The sequence below is a fragment of the Sapajus apella genome, unplaced genomic scaffold, assembly GCF_009761245.1.
Source record: "Sapajus apella isolate SASKATOON/1434 unplaced genomic scaffold, GSC_monkey_1.0 scaffold4, whole genome shotgun sequence".
Taxonomy (NCBI): domain Eukaryota; kingdom Metazoa; phylum Chordata; class Mammalia; order Primates; family Cebidae; genus Sapajus; species Sapajus apella.
Window position 1 is genome coordinate 15,852,631 of NW_022436944.1, and position 19,445 is coordinate 15,872,075.

Genomic DNA, 19,445 nt, shown 5'->3' on the forward strand with positions numbered 1-19,445 from the left:
CAGTTGTTCTAGTCACTAAATAACACCACTGGTGTTTGCAATTTTTTTCAATATTTTTTACGTACTTTCTCAAACTATGAAACAAGACATTGTAGATAAGTCATAATTTAGCCCCTTGAATCAGCACTAAGGTAAATAAAGGCAGTAGCTACAATTAATTACACAGTAACTCCTGAAGAACTGTTATTCAAGTATTTCAAACATGTGCAGTGTGCCTGTACATATATACTCTATTTAGCACAAGGGATACATTCTTAGAAAATGGGCCCCAGGAGAGGTCTTGATAGCCAGAACTTAGGCTAACACGATCTTGCTTCCCAGACAGCCAAAGTTCTTCCCTTCTCTTCAAATTCCCACCTCAGTTTATTTCTGTAAGCACGTATCCTGTTCCCAGGAGGTAGCAAGGCTTATTATGCTCTCTGTAATGTCCTAAGACTTCCGACAAGCCCCAATCTCATATTTCACCTGCTTCCTCAGCCTCTTTCTCAAGCACTTAAAAACCTTCTATGATTGTGTCAAGTCCAGTGCATTTTTCTACACCAAAGACACCCAACACACTTTGGGTCTTGCTGCAATTGCCGCTGCCAGCTAAATGTTGGAAGTACAAAGTGCTCTGCCTTCCTATAATAATCATTACTATCAAAATCAAATGAAAATGGAGCTAGTAAACACACTAAATTCTTCTAAACCACTATAATTTTCTTAACCCACTTCTGTTTATTTTATTTCGGATGTGATTACATGGGCCAATGTTTATTTTTAGAATAGCACTAACTGACCTCTTGCTTACGATTTGTGTTTTCTCATCTCCTGATTTTCAAAAGGTCTATGAATGTAGGGTAATTCAACCTACATAACAGTAAATTACAACCAAAAGATTATGATTATACTGTAACAACTGCCTATTACCACAAGAGAAAATGAGGAATTTCACCAGGGTTGTTTCAGTGAATTATTTGTAGTACTTTAAAATAAGTATTGTTTCCTAAAAATGATAAACAGGAAGAGTTTATCCATTTACTTGTTCACTTAATTTACTCACTCATTGATTTCCACTAGCACATACTCATTTATTCACATACTCACATATTCATTTATTGGCTTATCCCCGTTTGAGCAAATAAAATTTTTTGTTGATATAGTAACTTCTATATTCTCCAGTATCTGTTAAAAATACATTTTTCTCCATAAGGGACAGATGCTTCTTTGTTTTCTGTTCCCTACCTTTCCTCCCATTACATTCATTTTCTCCTTTGGAAGGTATGTAGCTCTTTGGACAACGGAAATTATTCTCAAAATTGTAGACTAAATAGTAAATATCATCTTAATTTTTAAAATATATGACTCATCTTGGAGGAAAAGAAAAGTCTATTCTTTTCACCTACCACATTGTTATTCTAAATAGATTAAAATTTATACTACCAATTATATTTATAAAAACAATAATTATATTTTCAATTTTAATGTTTATGAGAGCAACATACAGTTGTGGGACTCGAGCAGAATTCATAAAAAGATTGACTTTTCACAATTTTTAAACTTGTATTGCTTTCCAGATAAATGAATTACTTCACAGAGATGAATATCAGTTTACAAAAAAGCACTGTGCTGTGCATTATCTTTATTAGATTTGTGTAACCAAGAAGGCAAGATGGTGGCGGGTATGCCTCAGAGAAAACATGACACACACAAAGTAACATGGTGATCAGATGGGAACCTGTCACAGGAAGCCAAGTAACTGACTCCAAGTCCAGTGCTTTGTCCACTGTTTTCTTAGATGATTTTCAGTCCTCTTTGCTGTAAAGCTCCTGACTTCCTGCCAAACACATTGAAAGCCTTCAATGTAAACTAACCTGATTCTACAAGGGTTGACATATTTGAGCAACAGGCAGAAAATGGCCTATTTGAAGGCGTAAGAGACATGAAACCTAAATTTAAAATACATTTGATACAAAAACTATAACCTGAAGGTGACTAAAAGTATAATTTTAACTCAGTTTGAGGTTCTATAAAAATATATATTTTTTAAAAAGTGTCAATGCTTTTAAAAAATTCATTTTTTCATGTTACTTTCAACTGATGGAAAATATTTTAAAATAATTTTGGTTCTATAATGAACATAAATCAAACTTTCCTCTGAGTTAAAATTTCCTTTTTAAAGAGATCTCCTCCCAAGTAGCAATTTTAATATAGTATAGTTGGGTATTTTATTGTAATATGAGTTTTTACTGTTTGTTTACAAATATGTCAGCATAGCTCCAAAATTATAATTACATTAAAATGTAGGCGCTCGATCTCTCAATCCTAAACTAAATACAATATAGATAGTTTATTTATTTTTGTTTTTTTAAAAAAATTGTAGAGACAGGGCCTTATTATGTTACCCAGGCTTGTCTCAACCTCCTGGACTCAAGTAATCCTCCCACTGCAGCCTCCCAAAGTGCTGGGGTTACAAGTGTGAGCCACCATGCTTAAATTCCTTTTTTTAAAAGTGATTTGAAACAATCTGGTAATGGAGACTGGTACAATGTCGCTATACCTATTGAGGTAACAGAGACATAAGAGCTTTCCAACCCAAGGTCAGAAATCAATGAAACAGCTTATGAAACTCTCACTATTTTAGTATTTTAAATTGAGAATGATGTATTTTTCTCTTGGGCAACAAATAATCTTCATTTTTGACGTAAATGATCATGGTGGCTTCAAATGGCCCAGGCAAGCTTCAAAACAAAACTGCAGGACCACATTTTTCTATCCTGATAATAGTAATATAAGGTCTAAATAAGTGAAATTGGATTTAAATTATTCTAGGAAAATATATGTGGGTATCTTGTATCTAGTCAGTAGATTTATTCAGTAAAATAATAATTCTCATAACATAAGCTCTTCTCAGAATAATGGGACAATATGGCAAAAATCAAGAAGAAAGAAAACTGCATTTAAAAACTAATGATCCTCATTTACGTGAGAGTTATGAATATTTAAGGAATATAAATAAATGATTTAAACAGATATTGGTAGAAATTTCTGACTCTATGACATTGAGATGCGGAATCTATTTTGGGTGGACACAGTTGAGGATCATTTTCTATGTTTTCCAAAGGGATACTATATTACTGTAAACATTGCCCAAGGATATCACTTCACGTTGTTTTTTGCCTTCAGCTTAGCTGTCTCGCCTCATTCACCTGCAAGCTTTTGTACACTGTGGACCCCATCCTGCCACACAAATTTGACCTCTGGCATTTGACAACTTAACTAGGAAAAACTTCCACTGACTTACGGTTGTACCTCTTCCTAAGACTGTCAATTCCCATCAGTCCTACCTCATAAAATAGGCAGCTAAATAACAACTTCTGCTGGAGACAAAACATAAAAAGAATAGCAAAAAACAAACAAACAAAAATCCAGCCTATTGAACACTGTTATAAGTGGTTTACGTTTATTAATTTGACCCTCAAAGCAATCCTATTATTCTTTTATTAAAACTCATTATACAAAGATTAGAAATCTGAAGCTTAGAGAGGTCTAGTAATTTACCCAAGGTAGCAGAACCAGTAAGTGGCAGAACTAGGGATTCAGCCCATGTTATCTGGCTCTAGGGCCAACGCTTTTAACCATAAAGCTAAGCTGGTACTGCACCTTTCCAGTTCTACTTGGGAATAATGTGAAAATTAGTAGTTTCTGCAAATTATGTCTAATGCATCAACAATGTTTTACACATACACACACAGAGCAGTTTATACAGCAGTCTTTCTAAATAAAAACGGTATTTGAAGAATATTTGGCTTGTTCCATGTATAATTTTTTAAATTGAAAGATGATTTAAAAATGCATATCATTTTTGCTGTGCAGAAGCTGTGGAGTTTCATTAGGTCCCATTTGTCTATTTTGGCTTTTGTTGTCAATGCTTTTGGTGTTTTGGTCATGAAGTCCTTGCCTACACCTACGTCCTGAATGGTTTTGCCTAGATTTTCTTCTAGGGTTTATATGGTGTTAGGTCTTATGTTTAAGTCTTTAATCCATCTGGAGTTAATTTTAGTGTAAGGTGTCAGGAAGGGGTCCAGTTTCTGCTTTCTGCACATGGCTAGCCAGCTTTCCCAATACCATTTATTGAACAGGGAATCCTTTCCCCATTGCTTGTTTTTGTCAGGTTTGTCAAAGATCAGATGGTTGTAGCTGTGTGGTGTTACTTCCGAGGTAAATATATTTTTAAAGAAACATTGATACTTCTATCAATTACTAAAAGCCAATATTTATTGGAGCTCTTTAAATGTATTAATATCATTTATTGTCCATGATAATGCAATACAACTGATACTATTTTTAGTTTAATATGTAGTCAGCGAACCTTAGAGGGGTTAAGTAACTTGCTTACTGTTACACACTGGATGCCTCAATTTGAAAGTTTGCACTAAACTATGCTACTTGTCCCTTCAGCATACATGCCCATCCTTATTTACTTATCATAAAAGGTACATTTACAGTTGAGAGGTAGTGTTATAATCCAGAAACAGCATGAGTTTTGCTTTGTTGGTTCTGTTGTTTGTGGGGGGAGAGGGAGAGAGAGAAAGAGAGAAAAAGAGAGAGAGAGAGAGAGAGAGACATTGTGTGCGTGTGTGTGTGTGTGTGTGTGTGTGTGTGTGTGTGTGTGTGTGTTTTCTAGTTTTGCTTAGTTTTCCAGTAAGACAGAGTTGGGCCTGAGTTCTGACTCAGTATTTTTCTAGTTGTGTGACCTCGGGAACATTACATAATAACATCAACAATTTACTGGCTATTTTCCATATGCTAGCCTTTGTGCTAAGTGCTTGGCATAGGCAGTCTCATAAAATTAAATCTTCATTAAAACGCTGAGAAGGAGATAATATTATTCATCTTTTAGACAGGGTAAGATTATTGCTAAGAGAGGACAGGTCAAATAGCCAGTAAGTGAATGGCAATCCAAATTGAGTTGGAAGGAGGTTCAGACACAATCCCCTTGCTGGTACCATGCTATGAAAAGGCTTAGGACTGATTTGGGAACTGGCACTCACTGCCAGATTTACAACTTATGAGGACCTCTAAAAATGAATGGACTCTGGAGCCACAAGTCCTCCGTTTAAATCCTCGTGTCCAGTTGTGAGGCCTTGGGTTGCTTATCTGGTTTCTCTTGCTACCAGTTTCTTCACTTGTAAAGGTGAAATAATACGGCCTCAAGGTGTTTTTGTGAAGAACAAATAAGATAATCACTGTTAACAGGACCAAAGGTAGTAGGTAATCAATATATTATTACAACTCACCAAAGAGATCCTTTTAATTTTGAATAATTCTGATTCAGTGAGCTTTTATTTCCACATAAAAATAATGAACAGGAATATTTTGTTTTTGAAGTGAAAAACTCCTCTAAAGTATCAAAAATGTCACTATCTGGGCTCATTGCTATGTTTGTCATCTCTTTTAAGTTGCTCTGCACACATCTTATTTTTAAATTTATTTTCTACATGGATATGCCTAATGAGGCAAGAAATGTTATTTATTACAACAAAGGAAATAATTATAGCATAAAAGGCTTATATTTGACATTTCTCAATCTCAATTATAAATATTCTGCTCATTGTCTACTGGTATGAACAGCTCCCATGCTCTCCAAGAACAGAACAGAATAGAAGCGAGAGAGTAAACAATGGGAATTGAGAAATACAGTCTTATGAACTGAGTGATGGCAGAAATTCTCATAGAAATTATGATTGGGATTGAATCCTTATTTTGAGAATTAACACTCACTTCTAAGACTTTCAGTGATTAAGTACCTCATACTCTTTGTGAAATAAGTGTTATAAATTCCCACTCCCAAAGTACTTAAACTATTTCTTCACATTGAACTTCCAAGAAAGAGAATTCATAATTTACGTTCTTATACTCATTTCATTTCTTGTCCCAAGGGAATTTAAGAGCTCTAGAAATAGAAAAGAAAAAATGTGCTCTATAGGCCAACTTGCAAATAATGCTAACTACTAGCTTGAGGCTGTGTCACACATTTTTAAAAATTGTAAACTCACTATAAATGTTAAGAATAAAAGCATGAAAATTTTACTTTTCTGTTTCTACATATGAAAGAATGACCCATTTTAATGCACTATAAAGACTTTAAAACACTTCATTTAGTTATACTTTGAGGTCTAGAGGGAATAAACTTGAATATTTTCATGTGTGAATAAAATGCTTTAACAATCTTTTTGTTTTAAAAATTAAGCGTCCTACAGTTTGTGTCCCCTCATCAATTCACCCAGACCTTCTGGAAAGTGGTATAGGTGCAGGCCTGCTGCAATCTCCTGCCTGGTGAGAATTAGAAGAGAACAACGCAGAAGGACCCTGGCCCACTGGTGGCTTTATACTGGCTTGGCTTTGTCTATGCAGCACTGGCTGCTTTAGGTGGCCTCACTGGCTATGTAAAAGCAGGTACTGTCCAGTTCCCCTCTGCTGGGTTCTTCTTCAGTGAGTTAGCAGCCTGGGTGCTTATCAGCTGTCACAGGATCCAAAGGAACATTTGAGTTTTCCTATTTACATCTGGGATCTTGCTAGGCTTATGGGAATAAGATTCTATCCTTCTGGAAAATTTATGCTTGTGAGTTTAGTTGCAGGTGATTACTGATATTTTCCAAACTTAGAAGTATGTATGATGAACAGATCCTGTCAGTTGTAGCTATGTCTCAGCTTGGACTTACAAAGAGTTAAAAATCTCCAAACTTCCACTATTTTTATTCTGAAAAATAAGGCTATATTTTCACATTTTACTTAAATAAAAAACAAAAACAGAAACTGAACTTGGAAGGAAAAAACTCAGTCATCACCATTACAATCCTACAGAGGTGTCAAATATACAACACATTTACTATTGTTCAATTTTTGCGTGTTAATATTCTCTCCTCTTTTTCTTTTTGAGACAAAGTCTTACTCTATTGCCCAGGCTGGAGTGCAGTGATGCCTGCAGCCTCAGCCTCCTGGGCTCAAGCAAAACTCCTGTCTCAGTCTCCTGAGTAACTAGGACTATAGGTGCCTGCCACCATGCCCAGTTTGTTGTTGTTTCTTTCTTTATTGTTGAAGAGACAGTATCTTGCTATATTGCCCAGGCTGATCTTAAACTTCTGGCCTCAAGTAATCCTCCCGTCCTGATGTCCCAAATTGCTGAGATTACAGGGATAAGCAACCATGCCTGGCCTTATCTCCTTTTTCTGTATCTATAGGTAAAACCTCAAGGGATACAATGTTAGATGTCAACACTGGGGAACCTGAAACCTTATGCTCTACTCAGAAGAAGAACATGAAAGAAAAAGCTCTTTGAGATTTAGGATATCTGTTCTTTTGCTCATCTTACAGCACAGAACTACTCTGAAATAATGTTAAATGAAATGTCAATAAAAATAAAGCTTACTATAAATAAAAAGCATCTTCAAAAACACTATCAAAGATTAATATTTTTCATTTTGTTCAACTATTAGTAAACATTTATGTGTTTTATTTTTAAAAATTAAGTTGCATTTTTGGCCATTCAAATTAAAGGGTTTCAATGTTGTAGTAAGCTAATAGCCTTAATTTCAATGAGGGGAAGTCAATTAAGGAACAATGTTCATAATGAAAAGAAAACAAACAGGTTAAAAAAAAGAAGACCTGAACTGACAGTAAGGCCAACAATGATCTCATATTAGAAGAGGTGTCTTAATGTCACTTCACAGATAAATATCTGAAAATAGAGGCAAGGTTAAAGAAAAAAAGGAGGGGAACGCTAAATAACAGCTGCCACAAAAGTCGTAACACTGAAGAGGTGTTTTGTGTTGTTCACTTCAGATTCTGCTGCTCTCTCTCCCCTACCCCTCATACACACACATCCCCATCACATCTCCACATATATCCTTCATCCAGGTTTTTTGTATCTATATGTAGTTAATTTTTTTCCCAAAGAGTAGAGGCAAGTGGAATAATCCCCTTTTAAAAACTAAAAATAAAGCATTAAAAGAAATCACTATATTTAGAATACTAAGCAGCAAATTTTGAAAAGGACAATAATGCATCCTTAGCACTACTAAGATCTGAACTGCTCTTCTAATTCCTTTGAATTAATAATGGATTCAGGAGTTTCAGCTTGAAGATATATTCATTTAATGTTTTTGGTTTTAAATATTAATATAGAGATAAATAAAACATCGACATTTGAAAAGACAACTTCTATTTTATCCTTAACCATTTTAATTCTCAACAAGATTTCTCTTACTAGATATACAATGCAGATTGTGAAAAAGTGCTTCACAAATCCTGAATCAAAAAATGAAATAAATATTTAAAAATCTGTTCCATGCCAGATTTAATATAAATAAAACTAATGTGAATCTCACACAAAATTCCTGTGTTTTTAATAAGTAGTTCCCTAATCTAAGACTCATATTTTGGTTCTATGAATGAAACAGAGTTTCCCAAGGACATTATCTAACTACTAGCTTACAATAAATCCATAGCTACAGGTTTTGTTTTGTTTTTAGCTTCTAAAACAGCTTCCTAAAGAAATCAGAATCTTACCTTTACATATCTTCTGCAGAGGTTTCTTGGTGCTTTGAAAACTCCTGAGGTCTATGTCAAACAGCCATTATCTTCCACCCAGAGTCTTAGGGGCTTGGAGAAATTCCAACACCTGCTGCTACCACTGAGTGTCCAGGCTAGGAAAGTTTCAGGGTTTTGACAGCAGGATCACTAAGCCATAGCCAAAGCTTGGGAAGCCTTAGCAACTGAAAGCAAGTGTAGAGGGCAACATGGTACCCAGCACGGTGCTCAACTGTAGCAGCAGGGGAAGGAATGTTCCCCGCTCTCACAAGGGTTTAGAGGCAGCCATCACAGAACCCAAGGTGCTGCCAATGGACAGGGCTGAGGAAGTGAAGACATGATCACACAGCACAAGATCCTGGGAGAAGAGGAACAACTGGCACAGAGCTCAGGTAGTGCTTGAAAAGAATCACCAAGATTCCCGCCAGAACACAAGAAGCAATGGAGAAATGCAACAAAATACACGGAGATAGGCCATTCTAGCACCCCCATACGTAAGCCAAAAACATGGATGAGGTGGGTATGGAGATTCAGTTCTAGAAAGAAAAGTAAGGGATATATATTATAGCATACCTATTGCATTTAAGATTCAAAATCTAATAAGTGACATAAAAATACTCTATCTTATAATCACAATTGTTAATTTATGAATACAAAAAAAAAAAAAATCACTGGCTGCTGATCCACAAGGCAGCAGAAAGTAAAAGGCAACATTATTGGGAATTAGAGGAGAGAATGGAAAGACAAAGAGAAGGTTAAACAACTGATTTTTAAATGGAGAAATAATTAAAAATTGTTTTAAATAAGTATGATACATATTTTATCAAACTCATCACTTTCTATAATGATCAGATGATGCAGACTGAAGGAATACAGTAAGAGAAGAAGACAAAGAAGGAGAGGCAAGTAGATAAGGAGTGCAGACACATGAGAAGAGCAAAAGACGGAAGAAAGAAAAACGATAAGGAAGAGGAAGAACAGACAATATGACTAATTTAGTTTGTTTTTTTGTTTGTTTTGTTTGTTTGAGACAGAGTCTCACTCTGTTGCCCAAACTGGAGTACAGTGGTGCAATTTCAGCTCACTGCAACCTCCACCTCCTGGGTTCGAGCAATTCTCCTGCCTCCAGCCTTCCGAGTAGCTGGAACTACAGGCATGTGCCACCATGACCAGCTAATATTTGTACTTTTAGTAGAGATGTGGTTTCACCATGTTGGCCAGGCTGCTCTAGAACTCCTGACCTCAAGTGATCCACTTGCCTCGGCCTCCCAAAATGCTGGGATTACAGGCATGAGCCACCTCGCTTGGCCAACTAATTTGGTTTTGATGCATTGCCAGATAAACTCACTGTCTTAGATTCTCCTGAATCTCTGCTTCATAATGCTATGTTTTCCAAGGAGATGCTGGTAGCTTGTTAACCACTATCCACAGCTCTTTAACTACTCACAAGCCTCCAATAAGTCACCTTGCAGAGCTCACTGAATATTAAATATTAAACAACTACAAACGAGTGCTACTAAGACAATTTTGCTTTGATGAGCTGGATAAAATCAAGTCAGAGACACAGTATAAACTCTGACAGGACTTCAATAATTCCTAGTATGTATGAAATGAAAATAAAGATGATCAAGATCATTTAGGAGCTCTGAGTTTTTCAAGACTCAAAGCAAATTAACCATGAACTTTATACCTGTAAATAATTAAGAAGAAAAGCTACTGCCTAAAACCAGTTATATGTGTGTAATTCTTGACTTTAGGTTACATCTACTTATAATTTCTTCTGTTCCAAGGTATTTAGTTCTAAGATAACTAAAATAGTCATAGCAGTCTATTGATGACAAATGGCTCAAACTATCCTGTGTTTGGAAAAATATTTCTCCCCTCACCTGCAAAATATATATTCTAAGTGACACAGGAAATAAAAGCTACCCTTTCTTGTGCAAAGCTTACGTATGTCTGATACGTAACTAAGGGTTAGACATTGTTATAAAATGAAATAACCCCTACCTTACAACATGGTAAGTACTGCCTAAGCACTTAGTATTTTCAATTTGAGGGAACTGGGATTTTTATAAGAGAACAAAAAATCTAAATTTTCCTTTAAAAATACTTCTACATCATATAGGCAGTGCCTAAGTTTAGATTTTGGCTTGAACCTAAAGTTATTATTATTTTAAATATAATCATGTCAATGTGATAGGTCTGAATACAGAAAGACTGTATAAGCCTCTATAGAAGAATCCAAATGGTGGCTGACCTTTTTAAAAATGTAATAATTTGACTTCTTAAAATATAATAATTTATAATAATTATGTTGTTATTAAAGTGTCTTACATAAGATCAGATCATCTAAACAAAGGTTTTCATAACTGTTGTTAAGCATCACAACGGGAGAAATTTTTGACAAACGTGCTCACAATTATATTTCTAGCACCAAATATGCTTAGCAACATAGTAGGTACTTGATAAATACTTATTGGCTGGTAATGCCACATGTGGAAAGGCACTCTTCAAAAAGAAGAATGGGGGAGAGGGGGTTGGTCAAGTAAATCTGTTAAAAGTTGAAGTTAAATAAGTCTGTTCCCCCATGACTTTTCAGAATCTTTACTATGCCACTGTAAGTTCCCAAACATAACTGTTACAGTTTTTATTGAATACTTATTGAACACAGAATAATAATTTTAAGAAAATTTAATCTACATCTCTGATTAATTTAAAATTATTTCTTCTAATTTTTTAATGAAAGACAAAAGTCAACTATTGACATGTTTGTTTCTCATATAAATCATAAAAGGAAAGATAATTTAGTTTAAAATTCTATAATCTACTATTGTGAAAAAAAGGTCCTCATTTAGAACTGAAAGCAGGAATAACTGCTTTCATATACTACAAAGTTATTTTTTAAAAATCACTGTGGTGCAAGTCAAAAACAAGAGTAGCGATTAGTGACTAGGAAGTTACATGGAAAACTATGCTCCATCTACTGAAGTAGCAAACAATCTTCAGGATTAGTATTTCAAGTAGTGAAGCAGAGAATAAGTGAGAACTTTATTTATGGAACATGTAAAGGATCACAAATAGATCACTAATGTGAAAACCACAGTTCCTCTCTAAAACAGTTTCTAATGTATAAAATACCAGAGGCCATTTCCCATGGATGTCATCTCAGGCCTTGAGAGAGCAGGCCTACCCAAATGGTATCTTAGTAAACTGGCTCCCCAATTGCCTTATTCACTCACCAGCATCCATTAGCCAACTCCATGCTTTATCTTCCATAGATAAGTAACGGCTTCTTCTTGCCATGGTGCCATGAAAAGGATCCAGAAGGTTTCCCTTAAACAACATTTCCTGAGTGACTGCTGCAGCACCAAGAATAATGGATATGCCAGGTCAGCCATTTTTCCTTCCCAGCAATATTAGCAGCAGCGGCAGCGGCAGAAGCTGGAGCAGACCATTTAGACCCACCTCCTTGCAGGATGCTAGCCAAAGCATTCTTATTTACTCTACACCTACACAGAGTTTGCCCGTATATCTGCACCTTTTTCGGAGTGTCAAAACAGGTGTTTTCCTGTGATCATACTGAAAATCTGCTCCCCAAACAAGGTAATGAATATACTGTTACTATGAAATTCTAAGTTTCTAATTCTATGGCAAACCATGCTCTTAAAAGTTTTCTTTATTATAAGGAAAACTTGATGAATCCTTTTTAAATTTTCATTCATTCTCCTCATTCCCAATAAGCAAATAATTATGTAAAACTTCCTGTTAATGAAAGAAAGAATGTTATCATATAAAATAAATGTCATATTCAATTTTGGCCATTTCTTTCATAATATTCTCTCTCTGCCATCTTGGCATAGAAACAGCTTTACTGAAAATCCTAATGTTTCCATAATCTACAATACTCTGAACCAACAGGGAGATATTAGGTCTCAGGCCTTTATTTTACAGAAGAAGCAATGACTTCCTTGCTTCATATTTTATTTCCATTTTGATGTTTTTTATTATTTGCTTTTTTTTCCAGTGGTGTTTGACTTAACTAGTTGGCTACAATGTGGCTGGACAACAGAGTTAAACAGCTTCCATCATTAACAATGCATTTACCTAACTGATTTATCCAGAGCTAAAATCCTATAGATATAAAAAGCATCTACAGTTTTTTGTATAATTTAAATATCTCAACAAAGGATAAATTTTTTAAAAAAGGTTATTCTTTTCCTAATCATTTACCTATTACAGAAGAATTATAAACACCAAAGCATGTGTTCCCCTACACAGCAGAGAATAACACTAGCAAAAAACATTAGCAAAACTGGAAAACTCTGTATAGGTAGAGTCTAAGTATAATGTTTCTCATATGTAAGTATTACTTCATAGTGTTCAACATTACAGAATTAATAAAACAATAGCTAAAAAATACCGTAGACTCATTAAGTGCCAAGCACTGTTCTCTGTGCTTTGTATGTGTTATCCCATTTAACTTACATAACTCCTTCAACGATTAGATATTAGTACTGCTTCCATTTTGGAAACAAGGAAACTGAGGCTTAGTTAGGTTACATAACTTCTTCAAGGTCACAGTGATTTAAATCAAGATTATATAGTTCCAGAGATGGAGCTCTAAATTATTTCATTAAAACTCCATCACTGATTTTGATTTTCATTTATTTGTGTATTGCACATTTACTGTTAACATTTTTTAATGTTTACATAAAATTAGAATTTAATAACAGCTAATAACATTAATGATAATGTAAACTTGTGTGCCCTGAAATTCCCCAAGTTCTTTACATGTATTAACTTATGTAAGAGTCACAATAACTTAACGAGGTAGATATGCTCCTATATAATAGGGTACATCTGATAAACCTGAGGCATCTAATGTTAAGTTGCCAGAAGTTATACAACTAATGAATAGCAAAGATAAAATCTAGACTTAGAGAATGCAGTTCCTGAAAGTGTGGTTTTATGCCCACCCTCTACTGCCTCTTGAAAACTGATGATGTGTGAGAACTCTTCAAAGAAAGTAAGAAACGTCATGTCTGGCCAGAACCCTAGTGACAGGGGCATCTTTTTTCAAAAACTTAATTATGTATAAATATGTACACAACCTTATCTTATTATAAGTGTCCATTTCTCTTAATGATATTTACTAGCTTAAGAAATTAACAAACATTTTATGTGATTCTCAGATTTTCAAGTCAAGGACAAATTCAGTTTTCACATTATTTTTCAAGTGTATCTTATCTTCAGAGGTATTAACAGGGCAGTAACATTATTACCATCACAATATCTGTCATTCTGTTTTGGGGGATTACCGTTGCTGCCAATAATACCTATATTTCATTCCCATCCTTGCAAAATTAATTTAATTGCATGCAGGGTCCAGACAATAATTATGAGTTCAGAGACAGATTCAGAAATCCAACGATTGTAAGGTGTGGGCTGAAACCAACACTAGAGGAAGGTACTGCCTTGATTATTCAGCAGCTGAAATGACTTCCTTGAATCAGCTCTAGAGGACCCAAAGTCATCTGGGTAATTTCAGGCAGCTCAAATCAAGTATTTAGATCTCCAAATTTTAAGACTGAGAAGCCAATGAAGAATACTGAAACCAACTTATTTCTTCAGTTTGGCAGCAAGTCTAACTCTCTAGACTAATTTTGGCTATCTTTGGCTTTTTAAAAACCCTAACCTAATATAAACTAGCGAGCGCGCGCGCGCGCGCGCGCGCACACACACACACACACACACACACACACACACACACACACACACCCACACACCCTCCCCGCCCATGAAAACTTCAGAGAGAAAATACTCGGTGAAGGCACCTCCCCTCTGTCAGAATTTAGCCATAAGCTACAGAAATACATCCATTTGGTGGCATTTATTGAAAAAGGACTTATTTAGGTGCTCATTTGGCATAGCTTGAGATGATGTGTTCTTTACAGTTTATTTACCTTCAATTATTTTTATAATAAAAGTTATCAGAGAAGGAAATGACAACTCTGTACCTAATTTCTAGACAACTATCTTTTTTACAAATTTCTTGGGTAGTCATGTTATATATTGCACCCACATAAGCTTGATTTACTCTTTGGCTAACAAAAGATTTAAATTTGTTTCAGTCTCCAACTTTAACACTGAATTTAAGCAAAAATTATTCAAAAATTCTAGAAAGCACATTTTGACATCTTATGAGAGAAAAACAAAGTAACTCCACAGGCTTTTACATAAGATAGATCATAATAAATGATTTTTCTGACCTTGGTATTACCACATGATAGGAGGAATCATGACTCATTTATCCAGTCATCTAAATCAACACAGATAGATATAGACATATAGATTCTGACTACTCAACTTAACCACTATAGCTACAGTTCTTATTTCTCGTTGATATCAATGGCAATGTAATCAACTGTGTATCAGTTTAACTTTCTGATCATTTTAACAAACCGCACTTTTAAAGATCTATCAAGGCCAGGCATGGTTGCTCATGCCTGTAATCCCAGCACTTTGGGAGGCAGAAACGGTGGTTTACTTGAAGTCAGGAGTTCAAGACCAGCCTGGCCAATACGATGAAACCCTGTCTCTACTAAAAATGAAAAAATTAGCTGGGTATGGTAGTAGGCACCTGTAAGCCCAGCTTCTTTGGAGACTTGAGATAGGAGAATCATTTGAACTCAAAAGGTGAAGGTTGCAGTTAGCTGAGATCGTGCCACTGCACTCCAGCCTGAGCAACAGAGCAAAAACTCTGCCTCAGTCAATCAATTAACAGTGGAAGTAATAGACGTAAATGAGTAAGGTAACAGTTTCTTATTCAAAAACTCTTACTGGGTCTATTTCCTTTTATTGAATTCCTTGAATATGCCCTTACCTAGAAACAAATTTATTAAAAAACAAACTCTAGGCCATATGTAGGTTAAAATAGGTGAAGTTATAGTGAGCTCCTCAGGTTCTTCTAGAAAGCAAACAACCCATCAATCTTTAACTAATACTAAGTCGTTGGAATATGAACTAGCATCCTAAAAGTGAAAAGCTCTAATAGCGCACCACAAATTCCTGAGTCATTTTGTCCTCACAACTTTATGCTTTAAATAAAACTGGCTAAAGAAAATCTACAAGTGACTCAGTATGACTTAGTATTTCCAAATCAGGAAAAGGAAGGACTTTCAGTGTTTGAGATAAGGTTTTTTTTTACAGTTTGGAAAATAAACATTTCCTATTCAGTTATGCCCAGGGGGGTGGGTGGGTGGGTGTGTGTGTGTAGGGAAAGGAGTGTCTAGGTGAGTGTGAAAAGAGAAGAGAGGGAATGAGGGAGTAAGACAGGGAAGGAGAGAGGGAGAAGGATGGAAAGAGAGAGAAAAGGAGAAAAAGAGATTTTTAGCAGTATTTGGTGTCTATGTAAACTGTTTTATTTTCTGCAAGAGTTAGAAGTTACCTCAGCAAATTACATGTAAGTGAGCCATGGAAGCATTGCAATTTGTAATAAAATCAATGCAAACAGCTTACCTGACTGAATGCAGTAGTTATTCCTTATCTATGAGGAATACATTCCAAGACCCCCAGAGGATGCCTGAAACCATGGACAGTAACAACCCCTAAATATACTGTTTTTTTCCTACACATGCATACCTATGATAAAGTTTAATTTATAAATTAGGCTCAGTGATTAACAACAATAATAAAACAATAATTATACTGTAATAAAAGTTATGTGAATATGGTCTATTACTTTCTCTGTCCCAAAATATCTTATTGTGTTGTAGCATGGGTAACTGAACCTACAGAAAGTGAAACTGCAGGTATGGGGGGATTACTGTACTGCATTCTGTACTGCATTTCCATGAGTTCAGTGATACAAAATGATGTATTCCATGTTGTTATATCAAATAATAATCCTAGGTGTCTACATTAGACTTTTTTTTTATCTCAATAGGCATATGCTATTTTCTGCATCTAAATGAAAGTAGTATTTTTTTTCCTGATATAAAAATGGGCAGATTTTGTCCTGGTGTCATGCTAATATAACCTCAGAGCTGGCACGCATGTTGGCTCAAGCCTATAATCCCAGCACTTTGGGAGGCTGAGGCAGGAGGATCACTTAAAGCCAGGAGTTTGAGATCACCCCAGAATTATCTACTTTATTTAAAGTACACTTTAACTGGGCATAGTGGTGTGGACCTATAGTCTCAGATCCTTGGGAGACTAAAGCAGAAGGACTGCTTGAACCCAGAAGTTTGAGACTAGCTTGGCCAACACAGACACAGTCTCTAAATAAATAAAATATATTAGAACAGTCAGAGTGGTTGAAAATGGGCTCAGCAAAATCTGTTTCACTAATGTCCCTAATACTGTCAGTAGAGACTAGGGATTAATGAGACTACCAATAAACACACATGCACTCACACACAAACACACACACACAATATTCACTTTCTTGTTTTGTTATAAGGATTGCTAAATCTTTTTGTATAACATAGACAGTTATAATTTATACTTTTTAGAAAATTCATAGAAATAATCCTTAAAATATTCAGAGATTGGTAGTCCTTTAGTTGTCAGATAAATGTAAAAGTGAAAATTATTTCAAACCAAATAGCACATATATCCCATGATATCCACAATGCTTTTATTTTATCCATTACTTCAAAGTAAAAGAACTTTGGCTTGTTTATATATATATATATGTATATATAATATGTGTATTTCACAAAAATATATGTATATGTATATTTTTTGAGATAGGGTCTTGCTTCATTGCCCAGGCTGGAGTGCAGTAGCTGATCATGGCTCACTACAGCCTCGGCTTCCCAAGCTCAAGCAGTCTTCCCACCTCAGCCTCCTTAGTAGCTGTGACTTCAGGTGCTCATCACCCTGCCTGGCTAATTTTTTTTCTTTTCTTTTTGGTAGAGACAGAGTCTTACTATGTTGCTCAGGGTGATCTCAAACTCCTGGGATCAAGTAACTTCCCTGTCTTGGCCTCAGAAATATTTTTTCTTGATTCGCATTTGACATTGCTATCTGAGAGAAGCCAAGTCAGTTCCACAAAGAAGTAAACATAATTTTTATTTTAACAGACATTTTTTAATCCCTAACAGAACATTTTCTCCATTTTTTGTTTTTGCTTATTGTTAATACAATCTTTAAATTTTGATATTAAATGCTACCTTATCCTTTTTCAAAGCCCAGTTTGGCTCCCAAATGAGTTCATATCTGTCTTTTAGCACTAGCACTTCCAGTTCCACATTCCTGTTTAAAATACTTCATCCCCTGCCCCCACCTACTTTTTCCTTCCAGAAATGACTAATCTTCCTGTTATTCTACTCTGTCAGTTTTTCCCTTCTTTTTATGTTGCATAATGTTTACTTTTCAATAGCTCCTTTAATAATTTTACTACTGTCTCCCTTGGTACTAGCCTTCCGTTTTCAACAGATTAAAATAGCCAATATTTATGTATTAACAAACTTTTTTGTCAATTTTTGTGCTGTTTGGACTAAGCAATTTCCTCAAATAAAAATATAACTACTCTTTTGATAGAGTAAATACTATTTTTTAGAAATCCATGTCTTGATCTTCAAAGTTAAATTCAGTATAAGTTTTAGAATCATCAGATACCACAATTAAAGGCCTTAGCTTTCAAATTTCCTGGTAAGCTGCTCTAGCAAAGCAAACAAAATCTCACTCCTTTTAAAGATCTCCTTCTTCTAGTACTTCTCTGTAATGTCATAAAGCATGTCAGCAAAACCTTATACATACAATGTAAACTTTTTCCATTCTAATTTTTAATTATAAAATACATTTAATTATATGTCAGTAATTTGCCTCCACCCTAATCTCAAATAACTATAACAGCTACATCACATTATCCGAACATGAGTAAAAGCTGAGTAAAAAGCTTTAGAGAAAACGCCTCACAAGATTTTTAGAATTATAATAATTAAATAATTATTATAAAATTCATAGCATTATATCACATGCCTAATAAAATAACAGCATAATATAACCCCAGATTAACAGTGCATCTTTTGGTGAATTCAGTATTGTATTACACTTTTTGTGTCACAGTCACAGGATCCCTTGGAGACAACAGTGTGTTACTTAGTCTTACTTACATTTTCTACCAATATTAAAAGTTCACAAGCCTTTAGAAACTGTACATTTTCTAAAATCCAATATTACCCTTAATAAATCTTGGCAAAACACCCCCATAGGAGGAGATAAAGACATCCCTGAAATTTCACTCTAATTTACTGAATATAGAAGTCAAATTAAGTTCAAAAGTTTGCTTATATCAAAACAGCACAGTATCTTATTTACTTTTAATCTTGGAGGAATTCTCATTATTCTCTCTTCAATTCTTACTACTTCAAAAAAATAAATAAAACCTTCCTTGTCACATACTGTGTCCTAAACAGAAATATCTGATTTTTCCTTGGGTCAGCAAGAACAATTTAACTTTCAAATCCCTTTACTGCCACTATTTTAGATACTAAAGCCAAAAATTCCAAAGAGAGCTAAAAAAATTGCTAGTTAAAATGTGCAGTATGAGACACCAAATATTATAGTTCAGAAAACCACATTAATATACAACAGGTTCAATATTTAAAATCACATCATGAGTAGAAAGGAAAACCAAACTATATAATTCTAGGACAAAAGCAGCTGGGCAAGGTGGCTCAAGCCTGTAATCCCAGCACTTTGGGAGGCCAAGACAGACAGATCACTTGAGGTCAGGAGTTTGAGACCAGGCTGGCCAACATGGTGAAACCCCATCTCTACTAAAAATACAAAAATTTGCTGGGCATGGTGGCGCATGCGTGTTATCCCACTTACTTAGGAGGCTGAGGCAAAAGAATCGCTTGAAC

At 35.1% G+C, this 19,445-nt stretch overlaps 1 protein-coding gene and 1 long non-coding RNA gene across 51 annotated transcripts in view; one reads left to right on the forward strand and one right to left on the reverse strand.

Annotated features, from left to right (window-relative positions):
• The window catches only part of MBNL1 (muscleblind like splicing regulator 1), a 205,514-nt gene that overhangs the window by 106,103 nt on the left and 79,966 nt on the right, over window positions 1-19,445 (reverse strand). For 4 of the 50 annotated variants that reach the window (XM_032258464.1, XM_032258411.1, XM_032258422.1 and 1 more), the window contains exon 2: window positions 11,811-11,930. The exons of 45 other annotated variants lie outside the window; for them this stretch is intronic. In XM_032258464.1, the coding sequence (XP_032114355.1) occupies window positions 11,811-11,816 (6 nt within the window). In that variant the 5' untranslated portion in view covers window positions 11,817-11,930. Of the gene's footprint in view, window positions 1-8,550; window positions 9,108-11,810; window positions 11,931-19,445 lie in introns of all 50 variants that reach the window. One more of the 50 variants, XM_032258474.1, reaches the window with a different exon arrangement.
• LOC116536743 lies at window positions 923-18,681 on the forward strand. The gene is made up of 3 exons (XR_004262777.1): window positions 923-1,007; window positions 1,363-1,366; window positions 18,671-18,681. It is a non-coding gene; the product is annotated as an uncharacterized LOC116536743 (long non-coding RNA).